Source organism: Aulostomus chinensis, chromosome 16 (genome assembly GCF_037954235.1).
Source record: "Aulostomus chinensis isolate RoL2024-O1b breed Wild chromosome 16, RoL_Achi_v1.0, whole genome shotgun sequence".
Classification (NCBI taxonomy): domain Eukaryota; kingdom Metazoa; phylum Chordata; class Actinopteri; order Syngnathiformes; family Aulostomidae; genus Aulostomus; species Aulostomus chinensis.
Window position 1 is genome coordinate 7,749,942 of NC_141335.1, and position 27,202 is coordinate 7,777,143.

General features: G+C 41.0%; 3 protein-coding genes across 11 annotated transcripts; 2 read left to right on the forward strand and 1 right to left on the reverse strand.

Moving 5' to 3' along the window:
- Position 1: 1 nt before the first annotated feature.
- Positions 2 to 13,184, reverse strand: LOC147247347 (uncharacterized). Of its 7 annotated transcripts, none has more exons than XM_086179844.1 (6): positions 13,057 to 13,184; positions 11,657 to 11,735; positions 3,730 to 3,791; positions 2,778 to 3,030; positions 1,367 to 1,667; positions 2 to 1,289 (listed from the first exon to the last, which is right to left on the reverse strand). In XM_086179844.1, exons 4-6 carry the CDS (start codon positions 2,994 to 2,996, stop codon positions 883 to 885), a joined length of 927 nt encoding a protein of 308 aa, XP_086035970.1. In that variant the 5' UTR covers positions 2,997 to 3,030; positions 3,730 to 3,791; positions 11,657 to 11,735; positions 13,057 to 13,184; the 3' UTR covers positions 2 to 882. The 7 variants fall into 7 exon arrangements, with proteins under 7 accessions (XP_086035970.1, XP_086035974.1, XP_086035973.1 ...); XM_086179848.1 differs by lacking the exons at positions 11,657 to 11,735; positions 13,057 to 13,184 and adding exons at positions 3,102 to 3,183; positions 5,243 to 5,305 and having other exon boundaries at positions 2,778 to 2,979; XM_086179847.1 differs by lacking the exons at positions 11,657 to 11,735; positions 13,057 to 13,184 and adding exons at positions 3,102 to 3,183; positions 5,088 to 5,232 and having other exon boundaries at positions 2,778 to 2,979.
- On the forward strand, positions 9,633 to 10,214 carry LOC147247348 (putative rhodanese domain-containing dual specificity protein phosphatase). The gene has a single exon (XM_086180894.1). The coding sequence runs from the start codon at positions 9,633 to 9,635 to the stop codon at positions 10,212 to 10,214; it is 582 nt and encodes a 193-aa protein (XP_086037020.1).
- On the forward strand, positions 11,807 to 27,157 carry p4ha1b (prolyl 4-hydroxylase, alpha polypeptide I b). 3 transcript variants are annotated; one of them, XM_086179842.1, is made up of 16 exons: positions 11,807 to 12,321; positions 16,009 to 16,091; positions 16,974 to 17,070; positions 17,147 to 17,298; positions 17,578 to 17,715; positions 17,858 to 18,097; positions 18,231 to 18,448; positions 19,044 to 19,220; positions 20,978 to 21,048; positions 21,757 to 21,822; positions 23,444 to 23,543; positions 24,172 to 24,225; positions 24,318 to 24,383; positions 25,133 to 25,201; positions 25,426 to 25,522; positions 25,690 to 27,157. In XM_086179842.1, exons 2-16 carry the CDS (start codon positions 16,010 to 16,012, stop codon positions 25,758 to 25,760), a joined length of 1,698 nt encoding a protein of 565 aa, XP_086035968.1. In that variant the 5' UTR covers positions 11,807 to 12,321; position 16,009; the 3' UTR covers positions 25,761 to 27,157. The 3 variants fall into 3 exon arrangements, with proteins under 3 accessions (XP_086035968.1, XP_086035967.1, XP_086035966.1); XM_086179841.1 differs by lacking the exon at positions 20,978 to 21,048 and having other exon boundaries at positions 11,809 to 12,321; positions 21,752 to 21,822; XM_086179840.1 differs by lacking the exon at positions 21,757 to 21,822 and having other exon boundaries at positions 11,810 to 12,321.
- The last annotated feature ends 45 nt before the right edge of the window (positions 27,158 to 27,202 follow it).

Below are 27,202 nucleotides of genomic sequence, written 5' to 3' on the forward strand. Positions count from 1 at the left end.
TTAAATAGTTACACATGTATTTGAGCATTTGAAAATTCTAAAATATTTTTTCATAATTTAATGATAATTTAACATCTTAAAACATTCAACAAGTGATAACTGAGAACTGACTTCAGAACAGTATTTCCCTTCTCGTCTGACAAACTCGGCTGTCACAGTCATACGGGTCAACTTCTACGAATCTCTAGTTAACTACTAAAACAATTTGGCACCCACAAAGGAATTTCCTATTTAATGAGTTACTAGTAGGAGTCATGACTCACCAAGAAAATTTTCCCCGTGCGTTTATTCTTTGGGACAGTAGTATTCAGAACAAAGACAAAAACTTGTAATCAGTAGTCGGGCATTAGCTTCATGCTAAGAGATATTTGAATTCTGAATTCCAGAAATAAAATCATGCAGGAGGGACTTTGTGAGTTCAAACACCTGATGTGGAGTAATTCATAGGCAAATAACTTAATTTTTAATCAGTGAATTATCACTGAGTTAAAAATTAATTCAAATATTTCAAAAATACTAATGAGTAAACGTTCACAATCATAAAGTGGAGTCAACAGTCGGTGGCCACTGTAAATAAGCGTTTCTGTTTTTACTTCTCAACTGACAAAGTTGGAATCATTCAGGAGCAACTAGAGCAGAGCAACTGCGTCACTTACCACTGAGGACACTAAATCATCTCCTCTAGCTTTGCTGCAGTGGCCACCATGACCAAGATACATGAGTTATTCCATATACTGTATTTTCACTCAGCTGACCAAATAATGTGAAACGTGAGTTACATGAAGAGAGCAACTGAGGTCATGTGACGGTAACTTTTCATTCTTTACCAAATGAAATAACACTGTCATGAGTTCTGTACATTAAATTAAATTACAGTGTGTTCTACTGTAGCTGGGTGAATGGCTGGACCAGCTCTCGCGCTGAGTGTAGGAGCGCAGCCGCAAGTGGTGAGATGCAAAGAGCCGACATACCGACCATAAAGTTCAGGACCATCCCCAGCAGGAGAATGGCGAGCAGGTAACCGTGGAAGAGCAGACTGTGCCAGCTGCCTTGAGTCAACACCTGCCAGGGACTGTCAGGGTGCAGCAGCCACATCAGACCCAGCACCCAGCACTGGTTGACCAGATGGGTGTAGTAGATGTCAAAAGAAGAGGCCTTGGTCTCAGGGGAGTGGCGGCGCTCAGCTTCAGACACTTTAGCCAGCCAAGTCAGAGAGAGACTGTGGAGGATTAAAGCCAGGGGCGCATACATGTACTCCAGAGGCTCAACACCAGAGACACCCCGGGAGGCTGTGTGGACAGACAGGAGGTTGGTGAGGGGTTGCACAGGTGAGAAAACAGCAATTCAAACATACCTAAAGGTTCACCTGTGAGGAAAATAGACAACCCGCTCAGGATGCAGATCAGAACAGACATGTGGACAGACGGTGGCACCATCAGTTTCAGAGCAGAACTCAGGCACACGGTTAGAAGAGGCAGCAGAGACGTGGTGAGAGGGAAGAGGCCTGAGAATGAGCTGCTGGCTTTGGCCCACATGGACAACACGGCATGGACGCTGCTACAGATGGAAGGCACTAAGACCCGCTCCCCAAGGGACCTGGAGTACCGCCTCAGAGACACCAGACCCAGGATGTGGAGGAGATTTAAGAACAACAGAGAAACAAGAACCTGAAAAAGACCAGCCAATGTTGAAAATATTTACACATCTTATTTGGAAAAAATGATGATTAAAAATATGTGTCATATATGTGAGTTTAACGTTGGAATTCTGGAGGAGAAGCCAGAATTCTGTCATCAATGTATACTAACTATTATTGTTGTTATCTTTTCAGAATAAAGCATTCTCAAGAGGCATTTTACTTTCTTCTATATATTCAAATGTCTGTCGAAAAAAAAACAACAACATGCAAAAGAATTAACATGAGCAAAAGATATCACTAGCTGACCACTCATATGATATATGTCAATAATGTGAGTAATTTGCTGAGTGTAAAATGTAATCATTTGCACATTTCTAGTCAAAACACCTGAAGCCCTTTCTGTTTTATGGCAAGAAATAAAGAGCAAAGATACAAGGGTGTGTTAAAGTGTCACGTGGATGAATGAAATTTCAACCTATGGACTATTGTTAATAGGTCATTCCTGCCCCTCCCAGGGTGTCCTCTCTTCTCTGGGAGTGTGTGTTGACTTACTAAGTGAAAACCACTTGAATTATAGGCTCAAAATCATGTAAAACAACACCATGTTGGCACCAGCTTTCGTTTGGGAGAACCTACACCTTCTGAGCATTGACATTACACCCACAAGTGACAAGACAGTCGACAGTCTTGCCTCATTAGCTGACGTCAACCTTCAAGTGGATTCTACATCAGATCTTTGAGTTAAATATCTCACACTTAAGTCAACACACAACACCTTCTGTTACCTGCCATCGTCATCGCAATGACATACGTAAGCACACACGGCTAGGACTGACAGTACCTCACCGAGTAGGTATGAACAGTACCAATGAGTGAGCAAGTAACTCTTTTCTTTTGACTTAATCAGATCCAGTATTAGTTATGTACATTTACAAACACTATTAGTGGAGATTTGTAAAAACACAGTGAGAAAACATGCGTGCCAGTATTCTACTGCAAGGACAAACAGTCACCAATGCAAACATTGTATGTCTTCAATTGTTTGCACATGCTGTAATGACCACAACAAATCAAGCGAACAACCCAAAGAAAAGAACGACCGTTCCAAGGGTAAGGGAGCACCTTTGGGAGCACCAACCTGGGTGAAGCAGAGAGCCACTGTGTAGGGGTAGTGATACTGAGGGATGAAGATGCCAGCCACAAAGTTTCTAAGTTTATCAGCCAGGCCGTAAATCACTGCAACCATCAAACAGAAGGTGGGCACCAGGGGCTTCAGCGCATGTTTAGAGGAGAGGCTCTTCATAGCTGAGGTACAGCATCTCCTCCTGCACCTCCCTGAGCTGGAGGAGACACTCATTTATGAATCAGTCATGTGACGGGTGCACCGAGAACTAAAAAAAAAAAAAACGAAAAAAATCATTAAAAAAAAGCACCATATGGTTTAACAGTGACAACAACTCACAGCTTTTCTGATGAAGCCTTGCAATTTGATGCAAGTATTTCCTCTATAAAAGCAGCACAGGTAAAGATTGTTACAGTAAAATCTGTAAATTATAAGACGAGAGAATGGCAGGAAAAAAGATCAGATAAAAGGTGTCAGCGATGATGATTCCTGCAGTATGAAAAGGCTCTAAGAAACTGGAGGAAACTGTCAGGAAGTGCTCGAAAAGATCCAAAATCAAAAGGGAATCTAACTTCAGTGACTGTGAGCGATCGGTTTAAGCACAATTAAGAGTGGTACATTGACACATAAGTCAAAATTTATATGCAGTACATAGCATGCAAATATCAATAAAACCAAGAAAATTGAACACTTTGAGTTTCTCTATTATTTCAATGGAACATTTTAAAACCTTGCTTGTCCTTCAACAAGTGTTAGACCCATTTTTCCAGATTAATCTTTTACAAACTGATCCTGAGGGCTCCCTCTGAATGACAAATTCCTGTTTGCTGCAATAAATCTGCAGAAATATATATATATTATACTATATATGGACAGATTTCTAAGTGCAGCCATACAAATACAGTTGTTTTGGTAATATTCCTGGTTTCCATCATCTAAAAGAAATATATAAAAATTGTGAGTTTACCTTTCACTCAAGCCACATGATGTCACTCCGTGCAAAGTGCTGGGTGTGCAGGGGTTTGTTATCTAGAGTCAGAGGTGGGAGACCAGGAATTTTACACTCCCAAAGGCAATCATTAGGAGTCCCAAAGAACAACAGAGAGACAGCCCGAGTTTAACCATTTACTGTTACAACATCCATGAGAGGAGCTTTAAAATCATCCCGTTGTATACTGCAGCAATTAAATTAAATCTTTGTCATCTACTAGTAAGACTAGTAAGAATCTGTTTTTCTTTAACTGACTTTCATTACTGGAGTGCCGCTTCTTTTACACAAATATAACTTTTATGTATTGTCCTAAAAAAATTACAGCTATTTCGCTTCTATAACATGTCTCTATTCTGACTAAAGGCAGAAACTATGAAATTTTTTTTATATATATATATATATATATATATATATATATATATATATATATATATATATATATATATATATATATATATACATACACACTTCTATATATAGAAGCCCAGAATGGCCATACCCATGATTATTTATTCTGATGCAGTTTTGTTCTTGTTCTGATGCACTCCAGAGATAATTTGGTAATTAACCCATTTCCAACAATAGCACTTACACTCCTATATTTCTGCTTCAACCAGCAGAAGCAGGACCAATGAATAAGAGAGAAACACTTATTTCTCTGTCATTGTCCCATGATCTCGAGGGAACAGCCTAAATTCACTTGAGAAATCGACCTTCTTGATTATACACACACACACACGTTTTAAGCAATTATGTAATTTAGAGCATATTTTATAATGTAATACCTCATGACATGAAGTACAAAAAAGTAAACTTAAACTGTAGTAACCACTATCATTGTCTGATAAAACGATACATGGATAGGGGGTGGGATTGAATAAGTATGGACTTCTCCCCTCGCCTTTTCGGAAATGTAACCCGAACAACAAAATTGAGTTGAGAATCTTTTGTTTGCTTTGTTTGATACGACATCCCTGTTTACATGTTCGAAATTAATTTAAAAAAAAAACTAAACTAATGTAGTTACTATCTATTATCATCTAGATCTATCATCAACCGCACATTGGTTATCTTTGCCCAGTCAACTAGTCACTCGCCTTCGTATGAGAGGAATACTGGTAATACAATCGGCTACAATAGCAAACACGTGTGTTGTGCAAATTCACTTTACGAAGTATTGACTCGGATGAACGTTAGAGGAAAAACACCTGAATGAAATCTGTGCACAGAAACACAAAAGCGACAACATCGCAATAAAGGCTGAGTTGAACGGCATGCTTGTTTATGGCCGAATGGCCGAAGGTGAAAACAGCGAAAATGAAGCGTCTACGCACCGTGTGGATTCCGTCCACGAGTCACGTTTCACCCTCTAACTCCATAATATCCGTCCTGAGTGCACGTCGATGTCAATTAGTGAATTCAAGCAGGAGATCGTGATCACATGAACAAGTCCCTGTGTGTGTGTGTGTGTGTGTGTGTGTGTGTTCACCTGCTCTGCTGCTGTTGTAACCTTTGTTTTCACCTGCTGAACTTTGGTCGCGGTTTGTTTGCCTCCATTTAATTGGAGAAGCACTCATGGTGGACCGTTAAATGTCGGTTTGTCTGAACATACAGACACAATATTTTCTTCCCTTATCCAGTGTCAAGAATAATCTCTGTTTTTATATATATATATATATATATATATATATATATATATATATATATATATATATATATATATATATGTGTGTGTGTGTGTGTGTGTGTGTGTGTGTGATGGCTCTATGTTTTTTAAGTTGGCCCTACGTGTGTAAAAAGCAATAAGATTGTGATCAAAAAAAGGGCAAAATAAAATGACAAAGATGTGCTGGTGTATTTTTGAGTTGGCACCGTGCCCAATCGCACTATGATTCTCCAACCTCAAAGTTTATTAGTTAGAATTTACAATAGCACATTTATTTATTTATTTTTGCTCTTTTTTTGGTCTCTAATTGCTTTTCACACACATGCTTACAAAAAGAAGCATATCTGTACATAATGGTGGGGACCACCAATGAAAATTAGTCTTAAAACTGGTGTATCTGCACTGATGTAAACGCTGAAATGTTCACTAATGAGCATTGTGCCTTTTAAAGACACTATTAAAAACTACTAGATTGTTTTTTTAAATTCTACATTTGTTCAGCCAATTTTCCTTTTACCTTCAGTCAGTGGGGAAAAAGGTAAAAGGTTTATGTGTACCTTGGCCAGTGAAGCTGATCCTGATGTATTTCCTAAAATTACGTTGTGTGTGTGTGTGTGTGTGTGTGTTTGCAGACAAATTACAATAAGACAATGAGAGTCAGTCATGAGAGTATTGTGAAAATCCAAAAATCCAAACTTTTTTTTGAGTCTTTAACTTTAAAGAGGTGGAGTAAAACATAGGCGTTGTTTGTCGCAGCTTTATTGACACCTATTTGTGACATTCCTGACAGTCCTACAGTGTCTGCATCCCTCTGTCTGATCAGCCCATCATGGCAGCATGGAGTCCATCAGCCACACAGCTGCATGAGTGAGTTTGTGTTTAAGTAAACACACTCATGTTCCAGCTCAGGCACTGGGGGTCTGTACACACTGATTGGGAGCTCTGACCAATACGGTGGCAGCACAGGAGCTAGACTGGTGGATCCAGAATAACATGGTCACGCTGCTGAAGAAAGCTGAAAACTGGGACTTATTATTCAAATGTTCCACAATATAAAATGGATGACAGTTACTGATGTGACTGCACAGTGCAAATGTTTGTGTGTGTGTGTGTGTGTGTGTGTGTGTGTGTGTTCGTTCATTCATTCGGGTTACTGCAAAACAAATCACGAGGGAGCACGGCAGGGGGCAGTCACGCTCCGGATTCAAGCAGCCACCAGCCTCCTGCTCTAACTGAGCTTTATTTTGCAGTTCAGCAGAACTCAAGCGATTCTTCATGCAAAACTGTATTATGATCTGAAATGAGCAAAAATAAATTGTCTTGATATAAAGGATGCAAAGGAGGGAAGTAGAGTACCAGGCCCTTTGTAAATAGAATTTTAAATGTTTCAGTAAAACATAGCATAACTTTATATTTGAAAGCATTGAGATTAATTCTCTATCATTATCAGTGAGCCAATGCTTCTGCTCTCCATGGTGATAAAACACATCCAAGTGTTGATATTGATATCCCTGCAAAAAAAGTAAACTAGAGTGCATAATCTATAATCCTTATTTTTTTTGCAATTCTCTTAACCGACATGAGTCACACACACCCAGAAATATGAGCGAGCTTCATCAGTGGTAGAAAGCAAGCTTGATCACCTTACACATATTTCACTGACTGGTTCTCAAGCATGTTCTCCTTCAGTCGCCCCACTTTATTTAGCCACGTACTCACTTGACCAACTTTTTCCTTCTGCTACTCTTTCATTCATTGTCATGGATATAATTGAACTTGAGCCAGTGTGAAATAGCCTCTAAATATCTTTCTGTGTCCGCAGTGAGAGAAAAAAAAAATCATCTTCTGACACTGTGAATAGAACCTCGGAAGAAAACTAAATGTCCTCACAGTTTTGGGAAATGGGAATTCTGGAATTCTGGCAAAGGAAGTATCTTTTGTCGCAGTAAATCAAAAATAAAATCCTTTTAAAAATACGGTGAACTAAAGAAGTTATTTGGATGAATAACCTAATTGCAGACTGGACCAGTTCTCCCATTAACAACCGGGCCCAGTTTGTTTTAGGGATGTTTAATTTTAGGCAAAAATAAACATCATTTTAATTCCTAAAACTTAAAAATGCTGCTTACGGCCAAATCTGGCAATGTTAAATAAGATGAAAAACACATTTGAATTTGCATATTTTTCTCTCAGTTCCACTAAATTCAGTTCTACAGGTAGCAGCAGTTCAAAAGTTGAAACTTGAAATAACTAAAACTGAACAGAGCAAGGTGACGCGTGCATGGAGGAGTCTACCATGTGCCAAACCAGCTGGACTGAGCTGAATCCAGTCAGTTTCACTCTGATATTAATACACCTATGAAAGACCGATGAAGAACCTACATCCAGGAGTCAGTAAAACCAGTTCTACACAGTGGCCAAGGTTAACAGCAGCTGCTGGGAAATCCTAAACTGCCACTGGAGCATGTAGCACCACGAAGGGTGTGTACCGAATTCTCAAGGCGTTTTCCACAAGAGGCCGGACCTCCTTAGCCAAGGTAATCCAATGCCTGTCTAGTTCCTTCTCTAACATGGTGGGTGTGGTGCTTATGATTTGAGGCGTGACTCATTTTGTCTAAAAACACACATACATAAACCATCAATACCTTACCATGTCCAAATCAAACTGACCACAAACCAGTATCCAGGTCTCTCCTGCGTCACCTACCGGGTGAACCCTCTAGAGCACTTAACGATTACTGTGTTTCCAAGACCACCTGCTAAATTAGGGGCCAGCCTGGGGCAGGACTGAGTAGGAATCACAGCTCCAACTAATACATCACCGTGGTATTTTCACATCTTTATCTTGTCACCTCTACATGGGATTTCTTGAGTGAAAATCAAGGTTTCTATGAAATTTGTTTCTTAATCTAGAATGTTCTTCAGATGAGGGGCTCGTGGGAACAGCTGATGCATCTGCTAAATGATTTCAATGAGATGGGCGTAGTACTGTCCAGGTAGAGACTTCTGCTGGCTTATTTTTACTTGTAAATATGTGTGTCGACCATCAACTAGTAACCTTTAACGATGCTGTATTACAGTCTCGAAAGTGCATGTGTGTGTGGGTGTGTGTGTGGAGAGTGAATAACAGTTGTAGAGCGGCCTCCAGAGATCCTATCAACACACTACAAGTATTTAGCAGTATCTCTGACAGAGAGGTCAACAGTACACACAGCGACCGATCCTCTATCATACTCATCCAGAACAAAGGTAGTGTGTGTGTGTGTGTGTGTGTGTGTGTGTGTGTGTGTGTGTGAAAAATGTGTGTTTTTTGACTTCTTTAAACACACAAAAGTACACTAATGCTGACATTTCTTCTGTGAGCAGTGTGTGAGCCAGAGGAGGCACTGGTCCCTGCTCTCCCAGAGACCGCCTGTGTGGAACAGGGCTACATCACCCCCTAGCAGGTGTACAACCTGCTGAATGCCGAGGAAGGCCAGCCTGCCCTGTACGACCCCTACTACATCCTCATCCTGGACTGTTGCAGTGCAGACAGGTGGGCAGATTGATCAGAGCTCTCTGAGTATTTCAAAGGCAAAACCTGTACTTCTGACAATAAAATCACCTGTGGAGTGAGCTGATCATATATATTATGCAGCCTATAAGCCTATCCCAGCTGACATTGGGTGAGAGGCGGGGTTCACCCCGGATGGGTCACCAGTCTGTCGCAGGGCCATCAGGAGCAATTAGGGGCTCCGTATCTTGCTCAGGGATACTTCCACATGATCACCGGGACAAGTGAGGATCGAACCGGCGACCCTTTGGTTGCTAGATGGCCACGCTACCTCCGAGCCATTCCACCTGACCCAGCACCTTACAAGAGTCTTTTTAAGTACTTGCATGTGATAATTTAGGTACAAGGAGAGTCACGTGGTGTCAGCCCGGGCCAGTGTGACTGTAATCCACCCGGAGCTGGGCTGTCTAATCAGCTGCATAGAGTTGCAGAAGTACTCTATAATCCTGCTGTATGCAGAGGAGGGATGCAGCTCAGGTCAGTAATCCCCACACAAAGACATCATTACTAACGGAGCATCGTCATATTCCTGTCAGTCTGAATACTCTGTCCCCGATACTGTTTCTGTGTGTCTCTGTGGGTGTTTCAATGGGCAGTGTGAAGGCCAGAGCAGACTCCCCAGATGTCCAGCGCTGTTTCTTCCAGCTCAGCGCTTTGGGAATGGACCCTGTCATCCTGCTAGGGGGATTCTTAGCCTTTCATGCCCTCTACCCTTTCCTCTGCACACCTCGTATGGTCGTGCTGGAACCTGAGCGGCACACCCTCACCATCTACCCCTCTGAGATCCTAGAGGGTGCCCTCTATCAAGGCTCGGCCTCCCAGGCTTCTGACTACCGCATTATCAAGAATTTGCATATCACCCATGTGGTCAACGCCACTGCCAACTGCCAAAATGCCTTCCCCAACACACTACGCGACCTGAGGCTACGGCTGAGCGATGCCGGCCAGCAGGATCTGGTTGAGGCACTGCCAACTGCGTCCAGGTTCATCAATGCGGCGCTGAGGGGAGAGCCCGCTGGTCGTGTTCTGGTACACTGTAGTATGGGCAGGAGTCGCAGCTCCACTTTAATGCTGGCCTTCCTCATGGAGCATCGACACTGGTCGCTTCTTCATGCCCTGCGCTGGCTGAAGGAGAGGAGAGCATGCACGGCACCAAACCTGAACTTCCTGCGTCAGTTAATGACCTATGAGGAGCAGCTGTTCGGGAGCAGACTCACCTCCCTGGATGAAATTCGCCGATGACTGCAGCAACACTGGGATGTTTTTTCTTGCTACAAGTCACTTCAAGATTGAATGTATTACCACTTTGTCCAATTGTTCACATCAAGAAAAACTTAAAATAGTGAACATTGAGAGGTGGACTTTATGCTAATTAAAATATGTAATTATACACATACTTAATATTCTGATCCCTGTATGACTCATTACAATATCATCTTTAAGACATTCTGCTGCATTCTGCTAATAAACTGTATTCATGATGTTTTGTCTTGTTTTTAATCCAGGCGATGATGATATTCTGAGGCTGCCACACCAGAAAAAGAGGATCGGTATCATGTGATAACGTGTAAAGTTCTCTCTTATAATAGTTTCACTTTGTTGGGACATGCAAAGTGTTCCCATTATAACAAAAACATTTGTTATACTTGTTAGAACGTGTTAGAAACTTTATCTTGTTATCGCATGAAACATTCCAGGTTTTAATATGAAAACTCGTATGGTCAGAGAGCGAAAAGCTTCATAAATTGTAGTTGGAGCAGCTGGCAGTGTAAAACTCATGTTTGAGGAAGGAACCGGGGCACTGACAACGAATGAATTGAGGACTGTTCACTCAGTCCACTTAAGTTCTTCTTCAAGCTCGTGCTGAGACACGGCAGGACTCTAGTGTGAGAGCACAGTGGCTGATAGGCCGGTATCAGTATCGGCCTATCACACGATATCATTATACTTTTATCTCATAATACATAATTGATAACATTATAAGCTGGTAAATATTATGACATAACAGGACAAGTACTAGTTTGTTGGCATAACAAATTTTGTCAAAACTTGAAAATATCTTGTTGAAGCAGAAAATAATCTTATTTTAACAACAACATTACAACTCATCCACATTTTTTCCAGCACTGATTGGATTCTTCTACACCTTTTCAGTTCTTATCCGATTCACAACTGTTAATACTGAGATTGAAAGCAGACCATGTTGTCATTATGTTCACGGTTCCATCACAAGGCTGTCGTGAACCAGGCAGCGCTTGTGTATGGATCATGATCCAGGGCAAGCTATGGACTAGAATCTGGAATGGTGCATGAATATGTGGCATCATTCCAATATCCGATCTGTGAACAACATCAGGTTCCTTAATCTAATATCCCATCTCTAGTTCTAACATGTTACTGATCAGCTTTTTTTTCGTATTCTGGCAGAGCAGCAATAAACTGCCCTAAACTCAGAGTTATATCCGTGAACATGCTTTTTTTAAACAAAATGACCAACACGCAGCCACAGTTATCACAGTTCTACTATATGAAGTGTGTGATGTTGACTTAGAGCCACTGAGGTGCAGCCAGCTCAGATTTGTTGCCATCTAAAGAAATAGTGAATGCAGTTTAACAGTTTTCTCTCTCTCTCTTTCTCTGTCACATATACACACAAACACACACATACACACACGCACACACACTTAGCTCCACCCTGTTGAACTCAGTAGCATGCAGCAGGAATTCCCTCCCTCCTCACTCTTTTTGGTTGCAAGGAAGTTTCTGGAATGTGAGAGAAATAAAAAGACTGTGGGTGAAAATTGTGACAGCAGTAAAAAATTCACACCAGTTGTTAAACAGAACATAATTAGCACGCTTGAATTAGACAACTGTGACATTTTTTTTAAAACTTGTTTCTATTTTTTTTGCTTAATTCAAATGGAACAGTGGGGAAAAAAAGGTTATTGCGTTTAATTCCAGATTGGACAGCAAGAAGAAATGAATGAATCGTATTTTAGGGAGCACAGTTTAAACACGTGGCAGAGTGAATGGTGTCACAGTTCTTCCACTAAAAAGCAAAAATACTCATTCGCTGCGGGTCAAGACAACCAAACGCCTCCCCTCGCAACCGAGACGACAGCCCCCAGTAGCAAGAGACTGAAAGCATGTGAGTCTGCACGTAGCAGTCAGACTTGTTGAAATCCAGCCCAAACCAGCAGATGGCTAAAAGTGCACCGGAACATCTCAGATAGGACGAAGCATCACACTCATCCTCACATCGGTAACGGCGACGAGTCCGTGAGACTTCACCCATCGGAGAGAGGAGCCACCGGACCCGGGGACCCTTACAGAAGACGCTCTCATTTAGGTAAATATTGACGCGTGAGTCAGAAACTGTTGCAATAGCAAACCCACTCAGGTATTTCTCATGCCAGCCTACCGTAATAGTGTCTTTTTCAACCCCCCCCCCCCCCCTCTTTAAAAAAAAATTAAAAATAAATTTTGTTTAATACTCAATGTATTTTGGGTTCCGTTAACGTTAGCGAAATAAGCCCTGCTGTAACGTTAGGGTTAGCTAGCTAGCTGAAAGTTAGCTAAAGTGTATGGAACTTCAGTCTGCTTTTAACACAGCGCCAAATAATAAAATAAGACTAAACTGAATCATGACGAGTATAATTAACCACGTTTTCTTAGACACCTATGAAATTAGTATTAAGGGCATTTAACTAACGTGAACGTTAGCAAGTGATCCTGATGATGACTTTACACTGATTTCTGAAATTTAACGTTAAAAGCGGAGATATTTCGGGGGAGTTTATTTGAGAGTAGCACAAATCTTGTTCATTTTAGGTCACGTAGTTTGCCGTGCCAGCGATATATGTATATATATAGCCAGTCGGGAGCAAAAGTTAATATTCGTCTTCAACTTCATTTTGGCAAGTTGGTTTTAGCTAGCGCTCAATCTAAATTAGCTTGGCTGCAAACTAGCAAGGCCAGCTTCCTTCCTGAAAATGATGAAAACTCCAGCTTTCGGTCAGCTCGTAGGGGTTATTGCAGGTAAAAATCTGACTCCATACAGAGCGAGAGTGTGTGCAGTTCTCACTTGAGTTTCCCCGGCGGGGAGGGGCGAAGACGTGGCAGTCCTCTTCCATCCCAGTGATCTGACTCCACAGTTTCACCCCGGGTCAGCCGCGGAGGGGACAGCGCAGATTGAGGCTATTTGCTTGTGAGAGGCGACTAGAACGCATGGCTGGGTGGGACAAGAGGACTGATATTTGTACCAACCTGTGGCATCATAATTGCTTTTTTTTTTAAATTAATCCTTCAATACCAGAGGTTATTTTTTACACAATTGGCACTAAAATAAAATATAAACATAGGGGTGAACCAACAAATTATTTACATGATCAATGCATCTGCTGATTATTTTCATTACCTGAGCCAATTATTTACCTAAAAGGTGTATTTTTCCTTTGAAGCATTAGCAAATAGGTGATTTGTGGGGTTTTTTTTGGGGGGGGGGGGGGGGTCTGGAATGGAGAGAAGCTTCCGTCCATTTCCTGTACCGCTCATCCATTAAGAGGTGGGGTTCACCCTGGTTGGGTAGCCAGTCTGTCGGCCATCAGGAGAAATAAGGGGTTCAGTATCTTGCTTAGGAATACTTTGACAGAAAATATCAGGGGTAAAGTATAACAATAAATCAGCAGATTCTGCCTCACAATGGGTATCACAACTCATTATAGGAGTGAGTGAGTGTGTGTGTGTGTGTGTGTGTGTGTGTGTGTGTATGGCTAGGAAAGTGGGCAGTTTGGAATTCCAGTTAACAAGAGCTCAGGGAATGCAGTCTAATTTACACTAAGCAAATATGCAAATGAGCTTTGAAACCAACTCGCCCTACTGAGTGTCAGGCAGGTTAAAGTTAAGTTCTCCATTCACCATATTATATGTATGCATGCGCACAAACACTTGGATACAACATTGGATACAACAACTATAATCCGTTGATCCTGGAAATCCGGCAAAAACACATTTATGGTATTTTGGGCTGACTGGCAGAGACTGTGGGAATATACCGCAGCAGTTAGACATAATAGTAAGTTTCATACTACTCATTAATGCTTGCTAGAGTATCGATGGTTGTTCTTTTTTCATTTATTTTTCCTTTATTTGAATAAGATAAAGAGGTATCTATTTTATTTCCTCCCTGTTGCCTGGTGCTGTCCTAATTTGGAAGCCCATGTGAAATCATTCTTTTATTTTCTCTTCAAGCTTGTCCTTTTGGCAAAGTCATAACCTGTCTGAGCCTGCAATGCTTCAAGTAAAATGCAAAACAAATCTGTCTGAATGACCTTTGCTTTGCCACCAGGTGTGTGTGTGTGTGTGTGTGTGTGTGTGTGTGTGTGTGTGTGTGTGTGTGTGCGTGTGTGCGTGTGTGTATTCAGGTACATGCATGCTCAGCTAGCATGCTTGTATTCTTTGCTTGAGTTGCCATGTAAGCATGTCTCAGCACTGGTAATATTGTTAATAATTGCACCTAACGCTCATTTGTGTCCAATTTAAAAAAAAAAATTCAACTTCATATTTCATATCCATTCTACAATGATACAACTCAGACTTGAAACCTGTGTCAAGCACTTTTTTTTCTTTCCTTCTTATTTGAGAAGTTCTTAGTATTTTCAGGAACAACGCAACCGAGTGTCAACATTTTGGAAACTAAATTAGACAGTAGCTTTCGGCATTCTCTGAATGTTTGCGCACATTTAGAGCGAAATGAGCTGCATGTCCCTGCATGTCCCGGCAGTGCTTACAATTAAAAACCAGAAAATGCTTATGTACTTTAATTGGTACCTCTAAGCACACAATCAAAGCTGGCAGGGAAGTGTGAGATCTGTTGACCACTTCATTTTGCTGAGTGTGTTGTCGTACATTCAAATATATTATTTGTCAATTCTAATAGAGAAAGTGCCACTTGTGACTATGCAGCAGAAAGGGTCAGTATATTAATTCTCTTTTGGTCATGTTATTTGTTGATTGGTTTAAAATTTGGGAGAAAAGAACATTCGGTCCATTTTATGTGAGTGTGTTTATCTAAAGCAACTTTTTACACTTTTCACAAACGCTTTGTGATTAAGATTAAGATTCAGATGCTGATTCTATATCTAATGATGACACATTTCAAGAGATTCACTGCTAGATGTAAGATATGGTCCATTTTAATTGTATGCGCTCTCAAGGTTAAGTCGAGAATAGCCTCTTGTCAATTTTTGCATGTAATATATTCTCCAGTGAAGCTCAAACATTCAACTAAAGCTGTAAGAAACATTTAGGAGTGGAGGGCAACACAAACAGATGAGATTCCTCTCGTATTCTCATCTCTCTCTCTTTATGGGTAGAGTGATCAAAGTGTCTCTCCTCACCAGCCAGAGGCTCTGGCGTAGTTATGGCTTTGCCAGTTACCAGGCCAAAGCGGACACAGTGACCGTAACCGCTCCAAGTTATATTTGTCTTGTGGTGGGTGGGAAGCTGCAGTACTTTTAAGTTTCCTCAACATAAGAGACCGTTTTCCTCGGCTCAAGCCTTTGATTACTCTCTTAATCTGACCTGGTTTGATTATTTCTAGACATAAGTTAATGCGGGTGATCTGTTGATGTCGATGGCAAATATTCTCATGGAGAATTATTTTCCACTGATGGTGTTGTAATGTTATTTGTGGCTCACAAAGACATTGCTGAAGTCATTGAGAGGAGATGAAAAACTGTAAAAAGGAGCCGGTAACATCTGTGTCATTTCAGGGATGTTAGAGTGTGAACGTGGCTATAAACTTTGGTGTGAGAGACAGCAGGTTGTCCAGTGTCACAATGCCTTGGCAGAGAGTCACCATGGGTTTGTCACTGATGATGGATCAGTCGGGTTTACCAGGCTGTCAACTCTGGCAGCAAAGAGTTTCATGTGGTTTCCTCGGCTGCAACAAAATCCTGATGGACCTTGACACTTTAATTCCAGTTCACGTGACAATGAAGAAATCATGACGATTTTTCTTTTTTTTTTTCAACAGGATGGAGCTGCCATGTTGGTGTGTCCTGCTGCTGAGCTGTCTGCAGTCTCTCTCAGCCCACAGTGACTTCTTCACCTCTATAGGTAGAATCACGTATTCATACTTCATGTTCCTGTTTCATTTTGTTGTGGTGTATTGTGTTTTTTTTTTAAATTCCTTCACAACAGTAACAGTCTCTATCATCAACAGAGCCCAGTAATCAGTTAGCTATCGTGGTATGCAACAATGAAATGCCGACCTTTTCTGGGTAGTCAGCTCACACTCACTTCTCATTTTTGACATGGGAAAAAGGATTAAATAAGTTCTTAATTTCCTTGCTGTGCAAAACGTGTGCGTTTGCCGCTTTTAATTTTGTTTTGCAGTAAAAAAGTATTTTTGCTGATTATTTTTCTCCTTTTCCACCATTATTTGATTTAAATCTCCAAATCGATTCTAACATAGATGGTTTTCTTACCTCAGCTGTACATCCACTTAATTTAAAAGCTGTAAGTGTCTATGTAAATATCATATGTGCAAATAAAGGTGCAAAGTATTTTTGGGTTGTCCATCAATCCCTTTTTGGCACAATACCTCTGGAACACCTTGAAGGAATTTGATCACATCTGGAGGAAACATCCACTTAAACTCAAGTATGAACTGATTTGATTTGGTTGCTCAAAGGTCAAGGTCTCTAACTGCACAAAACAGGTTTTTGGCCATAACTCAATAATTCATACTAAAGATTTACACTCATGTCTAATTGGATAAAATAGTTAAGCGAGGACATGTCACATCCTATTTCACTGTGACATCATCATCATTGATGGAGGCACACATTTGTGAGGGGATAAGCAGAGCTGTTGTTATTTTTGCCACACCTTAGGAAGCTCAGCACTATAATTACGTCTTGTTATATAATGCAGAGTTGCTCTAATAGGTTGAGTGATGTCTATTACATGATGGTTTATTGTTTTTGGTATCTGCAGGCCAGATGACAGATCTGTTATACACAGAAAAAGACCTGGTCACCTCCCTAAAGGACTACATTAAAGCAGAGGAGAGCAAGCTGGAGCGGGTCAAAACGTGAGTGGTGGACAGAGTTTTATTTATGTGTACTCAAGCATAAACATTTAACTCTGGATTACCATCTTTGTTATAGGTGGGCTGATAAATTGGATTCTCTGACAGCCGCAGCGACACAAGACCCCGAGGGCTTCCTTGGGCACCCTGTCAACGCCTTCAAACTGATGAAGAGGCTGAACACTGAGTGGGGGGACCTGGAGAGTCTGGTGCTCAGTGACACCACTGATGGTATGTGCAAAACAGATTATAGCATATGGATTTGGCTTGCCAGATTTATATCAGTTCAGGTAATGTATCATTCGTAACACATTTCAAAGTAATTGTTAGAAGTCTAAAGTGACGTATCTGTCATCATTTGTAACTCTCACATAAATTGGCTGGAGCATTATGAATCACTGTATGCTAAAACACAGTTGTAATACATAAAATCAGCTTATAACAACCACATTTTGTCATTCATTAAATGTTCACATAAAGCCTCCAAATCATCCTTTGTTCCTCCATTAGGATTTATTTCCAACCTCACCATCCAGAGGCAGTACTTCCCCACCGATGAGGACCAGACTGGAGCTGCCAAAGCTCTCCTCCGGTTACAGGATACATACAAACTTGATGCCAACACCATCTCCACAGGAAACCTACCTGGTAAGGATTATAAATCAAGGTATAATTTGTATCCCTGCATTGATAAAACAGTCAAAATATATTGATAAATAATGTTATAAGCATTACAAAGGCACTGTTCTATTCTCTTCTATGTCATCTCAATGTTTCGCGGCTCTTTTAGGAGTGAAACACAAGAGCGCTATGACTGTGGAAGACTGTTACGAGCTGGGAAAGATCGCCTACACTGACATCGACTACTACCACACAGAGCTGTGGATGGCCCAGGCTCTGAAACAGCTCGATCAGGGAGAAGAGTCCACTATCGACAAGGTGACGGTGCTTGATTACCTCAGCTATGCCATCTACCAGCAGGGGGAGATAGAGCGAGCCCTGGAGTACACCAAGAGGCTGCTTGAACTGGGTAAGTCTGTCCGCTGTTACGAATGGCAAAAACAAAAATTATTAATTAATAGTTCATCATAGACTTGGGACTTTTTAACATACTTGTTTTTAAAATTACTGCACCCATCACTCATGCACGCTTCAATTTTAAGACCCAGAACACCAGCGTGCGAAGGGCAACCTGAAGTACTTCCAGTTCCAGTTGGAGAAGCAGGAGAAGACTGTGGAAGAGACAGCTGAGAAGGAGAAGACACAAGAGAAAAAAGAAAAAACTGAAAAGAAGAAAAAGGCCACAAAAAAGGCTGAATTTTCACTCATCCCAGAGAGGAAGAAGTACGAAATGCTCTGTCGTGGGGAGGGCATCAAAATGGTGAGAAAACACAATTACATACTCGTAATGGACACTTCAGTTTGATCCCCTTGTAATGTAATATTAGATTGTCTAAGACCATCATTGCCCAAGGGAAAAAAAATTATATATATATATATATATATATATATATATATATATATATATATATATATATATATATATATACACACACACACACACATATATAGCGCACTAGAGAAGCCTTAAAAACATTAAACATTTCCAAGTTCACAGGTAATACACAGTATTTATGCCAAATTATCAATTCCATAGGTCAGTTTCACACTAGCCCTTGTTGCACAGCCTTGTCAAGGCGAGAATGATACTCTTTACCATTCGTATTAAAATCGATTGATTGGTGAGGTAGCGCCAAATCATCGGCTGTGTAAAAAAGGTTAGCTGGAAGTATGGAGACTGTTGAGTTTGTACATTTCACCTCTGTTGCGGGAAAGAGGAATGTTGTATAACTTCACACAGTGTCAAAGGATTGTGTCAGGTTTATGCTGGTGTTGTGTAGTTCTCTGTAAACAAGCAAAACATTCATAACATTTGCTCTATGAAAACTTTTTTTCCCCCCTTTACCTGTTCTCAGACCCCTCGAAGGCAGAGCCGACTGTTCTGCCGTTACTATGACAACAATCACAACCCTAACTATGTGCTGGCACCAGTCAAACAGCAAGATGAGTGGGATCGGCCCTACATTGTTCGCTTTCTTGACATCATCTCGGACAAGGAAATGGAAAGGATCAAGCAGCTGGCAAAGCCCAGAGTAAGTTTTGGTATGGTGTTGTTTTTTCTTGTGTTACCACAAAAAAAAAACAAAAAAAAAACTTGGTGTCTTTTATGCCATTTCATGCATTCATAAAGCTAGCGTTGTAACTTGTTCGTCCACTTTGATCTCGTAGGGGAAATGTGTTCTTTTTCAGCATCTGTAATGTGATTTTGTGTAGAAATCAGGGAGGGCAAACTTCACTGGCATACCAGATCATGATGTGATTACCCACATTAAAAGAGATGCAACGCATACAATTTGGGATTAACTCAAGATGTAACGTAAAGCCTTTAGGCTGCTGCAGAGGCTGAGGCATGTGCAGGCGGGAAACAGATGATCACCTATGAGGAAGAGTCATATGTTTCAGGTTTAAGACTAGGTCCAGACCGATGTTAAATTTGTCTTTTCTCAGTGTTTTTCACTAAAAAGAACAAGATAGGTGGTTGAGTCTTCAATGAGGAAGCGCATGCTATACTTGGTGTGTACCCCTGACAGGTGGAGACAACTGACTGTGTCTGGTCTTGACAACTTTTTGGCTTTGGTGATAGAATTTCACTGTGCAGAGAAACTGTTTGATACTCCCTTTTGTGTTTGAAGCTGCAAGTGTTCTGCTCGCTCTCCCACAGTGACTCCATGATGTCTCTGGATGTGGGTTGGTAGATGTTTTTTGGTGCTGCAGCATGTCCCAACTCTCTTATAAAACCGAAAAGCAATCCATACTTAAGCTTCATGAGGATTTAGTTGTGCTAAGTCAGTTTCTTCACTGTCTGTCGATGTCAGTTACAACTGAGTCTGCAGATGTTATGTCACTAAGAGAAAGAGAGAGATGGAGAGAGAGGGGGGAGAGCTGTAGGGGGGAAGAAAGTGGAACACTTACAGTGATGGACTGTGGATGTCAAAATATGCAAACATCATATCAAGATATATTCATGTGCTAAATACCCCAGTTAGAGTTAAAGGTGTAGTCGACAACAATTACATCTCCCGGTCAGTAGGTGTCGCTGCATTCTTGCTGCACCAATCTATACTACTGGTTGCCAGGTTGACACAGCTAACCACATATGGTCAGAGTTGTAATAATGGAAATAATACATGGAAGTAATTTAGTCTGTGTTGTCGCGATATATTTCGAGATGTTGTCACACACTCACAATAACAACATGAACTTGTCAGAGGCTGAAGTTGGTCGCCTGTGCATCTCTGTCGTTAGTGAATACAGAAAAGTGGTGACCTCAGCATGGCTTTCAAGCCTCCTTTGGTCTTTCAGTGTAGACCAGTGCAGAAATGCTGAACCAATACTGACCCTCGTCTTGCTCCTTTGTTGGCCCAACAATGTTTGAAATGGATAACAGACTACACCCTTACGTTTCTCAGCCATTTCTCTGGTTTATTCAACACCTGGCAACTCCTGCGGCTGGAGCTGACTCGTGGATAAACACGTGATATCAACATGCTTCTGCTATTGGCTCACAGATCCTTAACAGTTTGAGTCACTGGAATGTAAATATTATAAACATTTCAGATAATTATTTAGAATTTTAGAATATATTTTTTCTGGTATATTTCGACTTTTCTTCAAACTGTTCTTTTGCACCTTAAACTATTAAAGACCTTGACCCAGGTTTGGGTCTGAGTTCAGAGCTGTGAGGCTGGTTGATGTGATGTTGCTTGTTAGGCAAACACACAGACATACACACACACACACAAAGCTGTATGTGTGTATGTGTGGGTAAATCATGTCCCTGGCTTCACAGCTACGCAGGGCAACCATCTCCAACCCCATCACAGGAGTGCTGGAGACAGCTTCATACAGGATCAGCAAAAGGTAAGGCACAGCCAGGAGCCACAAGACCACAGGGAAGAGAAGAGAGGGAGGAAGTGAGAGCGTATTCTCCTTTCTCCCTCAGCTCCTTGTCCCATTTCTCCTCTGCGTTCCTCTCCACCCGAAACTCCATTTCTCTGCCCTTCCCGTAACTTCATGGCTCTTGAACTGAAGCGCAGGATCCAGCTGAGAAGGAAAAAAAATTCTATTGGCATTTGTTATATGAATCATCAGCGAGCTGAAAAGAACAATTATTCATTCTGGAAGATTGGGAGGAAATGCATTTTCAAAGTTAAATAGCGTAATAGTAGAAAAGATTGTGCTGCTTTTTGAGGTTCTATGATGGATATTTTTCTGCTCAGGAGTCTGTTCGCACCACACAAAGGCAGCAGAGTGTGAAAATGGGATTTTTTTTGTGTGTTGATTTGCTACTAGTTGATATTAACATAGTTGCTTTTATTAGCCAGGAGGTGTATCAGGGGCAACGTGGAAATCAAACACAGATTTGGTTCCTACAATTGCCAGGAAACACTCTCTTGGGCCTCTTTAGGAATAACATTGACAATTAGTGACCGGATCTGCCTTTCTTTTCTCCCTCTATCCTTCTTTTTTACCTTTTTTCCACTTGTCCTGTTTTGTGTGTTATGTTCCATTTTCCTTCTTCTTCTTTCCCTCCACCTCGGGTGTCCTTGTGGAACTACTGTAGTTAAGGCGAGCCACGGTGCATGACCCCCAAACTGGGAAACTTACCACAGCCCAGTACAGAGTCTCCAAGAGGTAAGGGGTGACAGGTCAATGGGAGGGCCATAACACCTCCCCCTCCTCCTAATCCAACTCTGGAAAAATGAAAATGTTTAACCACAACTGGAAAACAAAACTGGGAAATGTTTTAATTTGGTTGGCGTGAAAATGTTTGCCTCAACACCAAACCAAGTTCACGACATTTCCCATGTTCTTTCAGTGATTGAGACATTTTCATGACACTGCAGAGTTGCGACAGACTGTTATCTTTCCCCCTAGCCATTCTTTCCAGGTTATTTAAGATCCAAAGCAATGAATCTCTATTCCCTGGTGCACGTTCCAGGAATTTATCTGCATCATGTTCTCATATGAGCTCATTACAGCTGCTGGGGCTTTACTGTGCTTCTTCTACCTCCATATCAGCAAGAAAAAATTATAAAGTTTTAAGTGTGGGTACACATGCAGGAGAGGGAAACTACGTTGTGAAGGTATGGAAAAAGGGTGAATTTTCCATCCATTTTGGATGGAAAACAAGCATCACCTTGTAGTTTAAGCAGCTTAGATAGATGCTCAAAATAGCAGGCTAGCAGCCCTCAAAAAGCTCGACGCCTCTTTGGTTTTACTGTGCTGGGTAATTACCGTGTATGTGGGTGCAAGGTTTGAGCGTTCCTTTAGATGTTCTCTATGTGTTCGAGTTAGTGCGCACACTTTGAGAGAACAAGTTGAGATAGAAAGAACAAACAAGCAGAAGGATTTGAACTCTCCATGAACTCATGTGAGACACCAGGAAAATATTTGTTGGCTCACATTTACTTAAACGTCCCTTTAACACATATATGATATTTTCAACACAAACACTGGATAAATGATTGTTTTCTTACTTTCTCTCTCATTCTCTCTCTCTCAAGCTCACACACACAAACACACACACACACACACACACACTAGAAAACCAAATACTTGGCAGCAGGGGTGGAAGTCATCTCAAAGGCTACATGATGTCTTTAAAAATCCCCTAAATTTTATGTCACATTGAGAAAAGAATGTTGGGACTTGATTACGTCTCTCACACCCCATATTTATACAAGCTTCACAGTAACTTCAAATAAAGTGTGTTTTCATGAGGCTTTAATGAGTCTTGCTTTGTAGAAAATTGGCCAGAAAAAAAATCCAGTTTAAATTGTTTGATGTGGTTTGTAATTTAAAAGAAAGAGTTCTGCTGTTCTCAGTTGGGAATTTATTCCACCGGAGAACTAGAGTGGTGAGGGAGAATGACAGAACGTAGGAGTATGAAAGGCAGGTAGTGTTCTCAAAACGGAACACATGAAAATATTTTGTCCTAGGCCTCAGCCAGACTAAAAAAATTCCACAGACCCAAGTGCACACATGAAATCAGAGCTGCCCTGCATCCTGAGCTGATTGGAGATTCTGAATCTCAGGCTGTGTTTTTTTTCCAAAATTCATTTTCGTCATACTGCTTCTTTCCTGTCATCTGTTTTTTATGCACTATTTCAAATTTTACTTGACCTTTCCATGGCAAGTCTCCAGCATGATGTATCCCTCTCTTGCCTGTTTCAATATTAAATGCCTCACCGACATACACAGAAGGGAAGTCCTATTCTTCCTCAATTGGGCTCCTCTTGCTCCTCTCTCCCAGTGCTTGGCTCACTGGCTATGAAGATCCAATGATTGAGAGGATCAACCAGAGGATTGAGGATCTCACCGGGCTGGAAATGGATACTGCAGAGGAGCTGCAGGTAACGTGCTCTTCCTTAGTGACGGGACAATATATCAATACGCCATTATGTCACGAAACTTCCTATCGCAAAGAAGTACCAATACTCTGGCGCTTAATTAAATTAAATTGAATGAAATAGCTGCAGTTACAATTCTATTCCCCCATCGCCATTTTGGTAAGTTGTTCATTCCAGTCGTGTGTGTGTGTGTGTGTGTGTTAAAGATGCACTAAATGAGGACTATGCACTTTTTTGTACATTGTTTCATTGCAATTGTCAAATTCTGCTCATCTGCAGTAAATGAATTCTCAATTCATATTTTTTCCACTTAATAGAACAAGATACACCTCTATTGATTTCACAGTGGGGAAATTGGCACCGTTACAGCAGCAGAAACACGAGTAGCAGCAGAAAAATGCAGAACAATGAATAGCAGAAACTACAATAAACTACATGTATATATATTTTCAGTTACAAAGATATTGTGATGTATGACAAACTCTGTATAACACAATATCACAGGCAAATGATTCCCACTTCTACCTTCTATGTTTGATTCATAACATAGACATCTATTTTCTGTTCTTTATTAAAACTGTGGTGTCAGTACGTCTCATGTGAAATGATATTATCTCCCTTTCCTCTGTAGGTTGCAAATTATGGCGTTGGAGGTCAGTACGAGCCTCACTTCGACTTTGGAAGGGTATGATCTCTGCTGTGTCACACAAATCAATTCAAATTTTGTTGTACTTGTATACCAGGACGCTAAATCTGATTCTCACCATCTCCCCACAGAAAGATGAGCCAGATGCTTTTAAAGAGCTGGGCACTGGGAACCGCATAGCAACATGGCTCTTTTATGTGAGTCAAGTTTGATTACAATACACAAAAACTAACGCTGATGAAGAAATATTTCTAAATATGCACGATTCAGGGCGGCACTTTGGTGCAGTGGTTAGGGCTGTCGCCTCACAGCAAGAAGGTTCTGGGTTCGAGCCCCAGCTCCAGCACGGGATCTTTCTGTGTGGACTCTCCATGTTCTCCCTGTGCCTGCGTGGGTTCTCTCTGGTACTCCAGCTTCCTCCCACAGTCCAAAGACATCAAGAGGGGACGAGGCTAATTGGAGACTCTAAATTGACCGTAGGCGTGAGTGTGAATGGTTGTCTGTCTTTTATATGTTGGCCCTGCGATGGACTGGCGACCCGTCCGGGGTGAACCCCTCCTCTTACCCAAAGTCCAGCGCCCCTCTCCCCGTGACCCTTAACAAGATAAGAGGTATAAAATGGATGGATGCATGACTCATCCTGCTGAACCAAAGAATAATGTGCCAGCATCTTAAAAACACAGATGTTCACCCAATATAAGCACCATGTACAGAAGATGTGCGAGTGCTATTGAACAAAAGTAAAAAAACAAACAAACAAAAAACCTCGTAATGTGAATTTGTTTATGTGTTTGCTGTAATTTCATTAGGACGACAAGACAGTTAGGATTTTAATATTACAATACCTGTAACTACTGAAGTCAAATAACCTCTGACCTCTCAAGAGTTTCACGCATTAAAACCATAGGAGTTACACATTTTGATGTATTTTTTGCATCTGTCGCAGATGAGTGATGTATCAGCAGGGGGGGCCACAGTATTCCCTGATGTTGGCGCTTCAGTTGGGCCCCAAAAGGTATTTTCTTATGTTACACCACCTCCTATCAGCCGATATTATAATATCAGAACTGATCATTGCTTAAACAACTTGACGCAAATCTGGTGTTCATTGCTCAGTTTTTTTGGTGAAAATGACTGCAGTATTGCTGTATATTGTATATGATAATATACAGTCATTAATTAGGAGTCTGCTGCTGATCCTCTTAAACGTTTGTTGGCTGATTTGTGTGAATATTACAGGGCACTGCAGTGTTCTGGTACAATCTCTTTGCCAATGGGGAGGGAGACTACAGCACCCGGCATGCAGCCTGCCCTGTGCTGGTGGGCAACAAGTGGGGTGAGTTCTCTTTTTTTCAAGCATCTAAAGACTTGGCTTGAGTTGAACAATACAAGCATGTTCAGGCTAATACTGTTTCCTACGCTAGCATAGATTCCTACTGGAGTTTGTAATTTAATTTTCCCCTTATTTGTATTTCCTGTGATTGTTTGTCTTTCTGTCTTTAGTTTCAAACAAATGGATTCATGAACGAGGCCAGGAGTGGCGGCGACCATGCGCTCTAAATGAAACTGAATGATTGAAACAGAAAACTTCCTACCCCCCGCTGCCCCGTCTTGCTCCCTTCTTTGTGAACCACCCAAGACGAGAGAACCCTCACAGATGACACAGTGCACATGGATACATGGGATCCAGATGGCTCAACACCCCCCCCCCCTCCACACACTCCTCTTTAACCACTCCCTTCTCTCCCAGCTGTTGTTCTTTGAGCACAGAGATTGTTTGGGTTAATGTCAAGACCCTGGACTGATAACATGTTCTTAAATTTGTTGGATGGTTTTGAGAAACACTCTTTTCACTCCCACGTGCCTGTCATTGCACTCTGTTTGAACTCTAATTCTGTGGTGAGCAAGCTTTCTCCCAGGAACAGACTTATTTAAGAAGCCTGACTTCTTCCTCCTCTCATCGACTCATTTCATTAAGAGACCCCTTGGACTTGGACTTGGTGAAACATGAAAGTATTTTTTGTTTTGTTTTGTTTAGCATGTAAACAATGCAAATTCACCAGGTTGGTTAAACATTTTTTTTCCCCGTAAAAAGTTCATGCATCATCTTCTAAAGCAATTTTTTCTAAATAGACTTTTCTTTGGATGTCACTTCCCAAAGAACCTGCCACTTACTGGCAGAGGCATGACAACCAGGATACAACCCATTTTTAGGATGTAGTGACATCTAGTGGTGAAGTCAAAGATTGCAACTCCTTTTGGCACCCCTTATTCACCAAGCAGTAATTTGTTGGGTTTGACCAAACTCTGCATACACATTCATGTAGAAACTGAGACACTTATGTGAATATCACATATATGGCAATTCAGTGTGAATTTTGAAAAAATGTGAGTTGTACAACTTCAGGACCTTAAGATTCATAAACATTTTTACCAGTTGATTTCATTACTTTTCCCTTGTTCCCCTGCACCCTTTTGGAAAGTTTTCATGATCACACATTCTCTGAAATGTCTGTTTAGACATGAAAAAATAAATTTACCCCTGCAAGCTAAAGGTAAATCAATATCATCAGCGTTTTTTGTGGCTTTTTTTTTAAATTCCAAAACTTTTTCTTGATAACTATATGAACCCTGGCCATTGTTCACATAGTAACAGTAATACCTTAGTTGTTAAATACACTCACAACTGGTTTGTATGACTTGGCTGTGAAAAAGTCTGTTTTTTTTTGTGTTATTTTTAATTCGACTACCAAAGACACGCTTGCTCGGTTTGGTGATTTTTGTTGTTGTTGTTGTTGTTGTGTGTGCGTGTGTGTTTGTGTGAGAGAGAGAGAGAGAGACAATAAATGGGTTTTCCGAGGAAGAAGCATTTTATTTATAAAGCCCAAGCCCACTTTTGTGTTGTACTGTGTTTAATGAAAGTCTTAAATTTGTTTTTATACAATAAAAGGCTCTTTTATTGATCACAAAACTGTCTGTTGTTTTGTGTGTGTGTGTGTGTGTGAGAGAGAGAGAG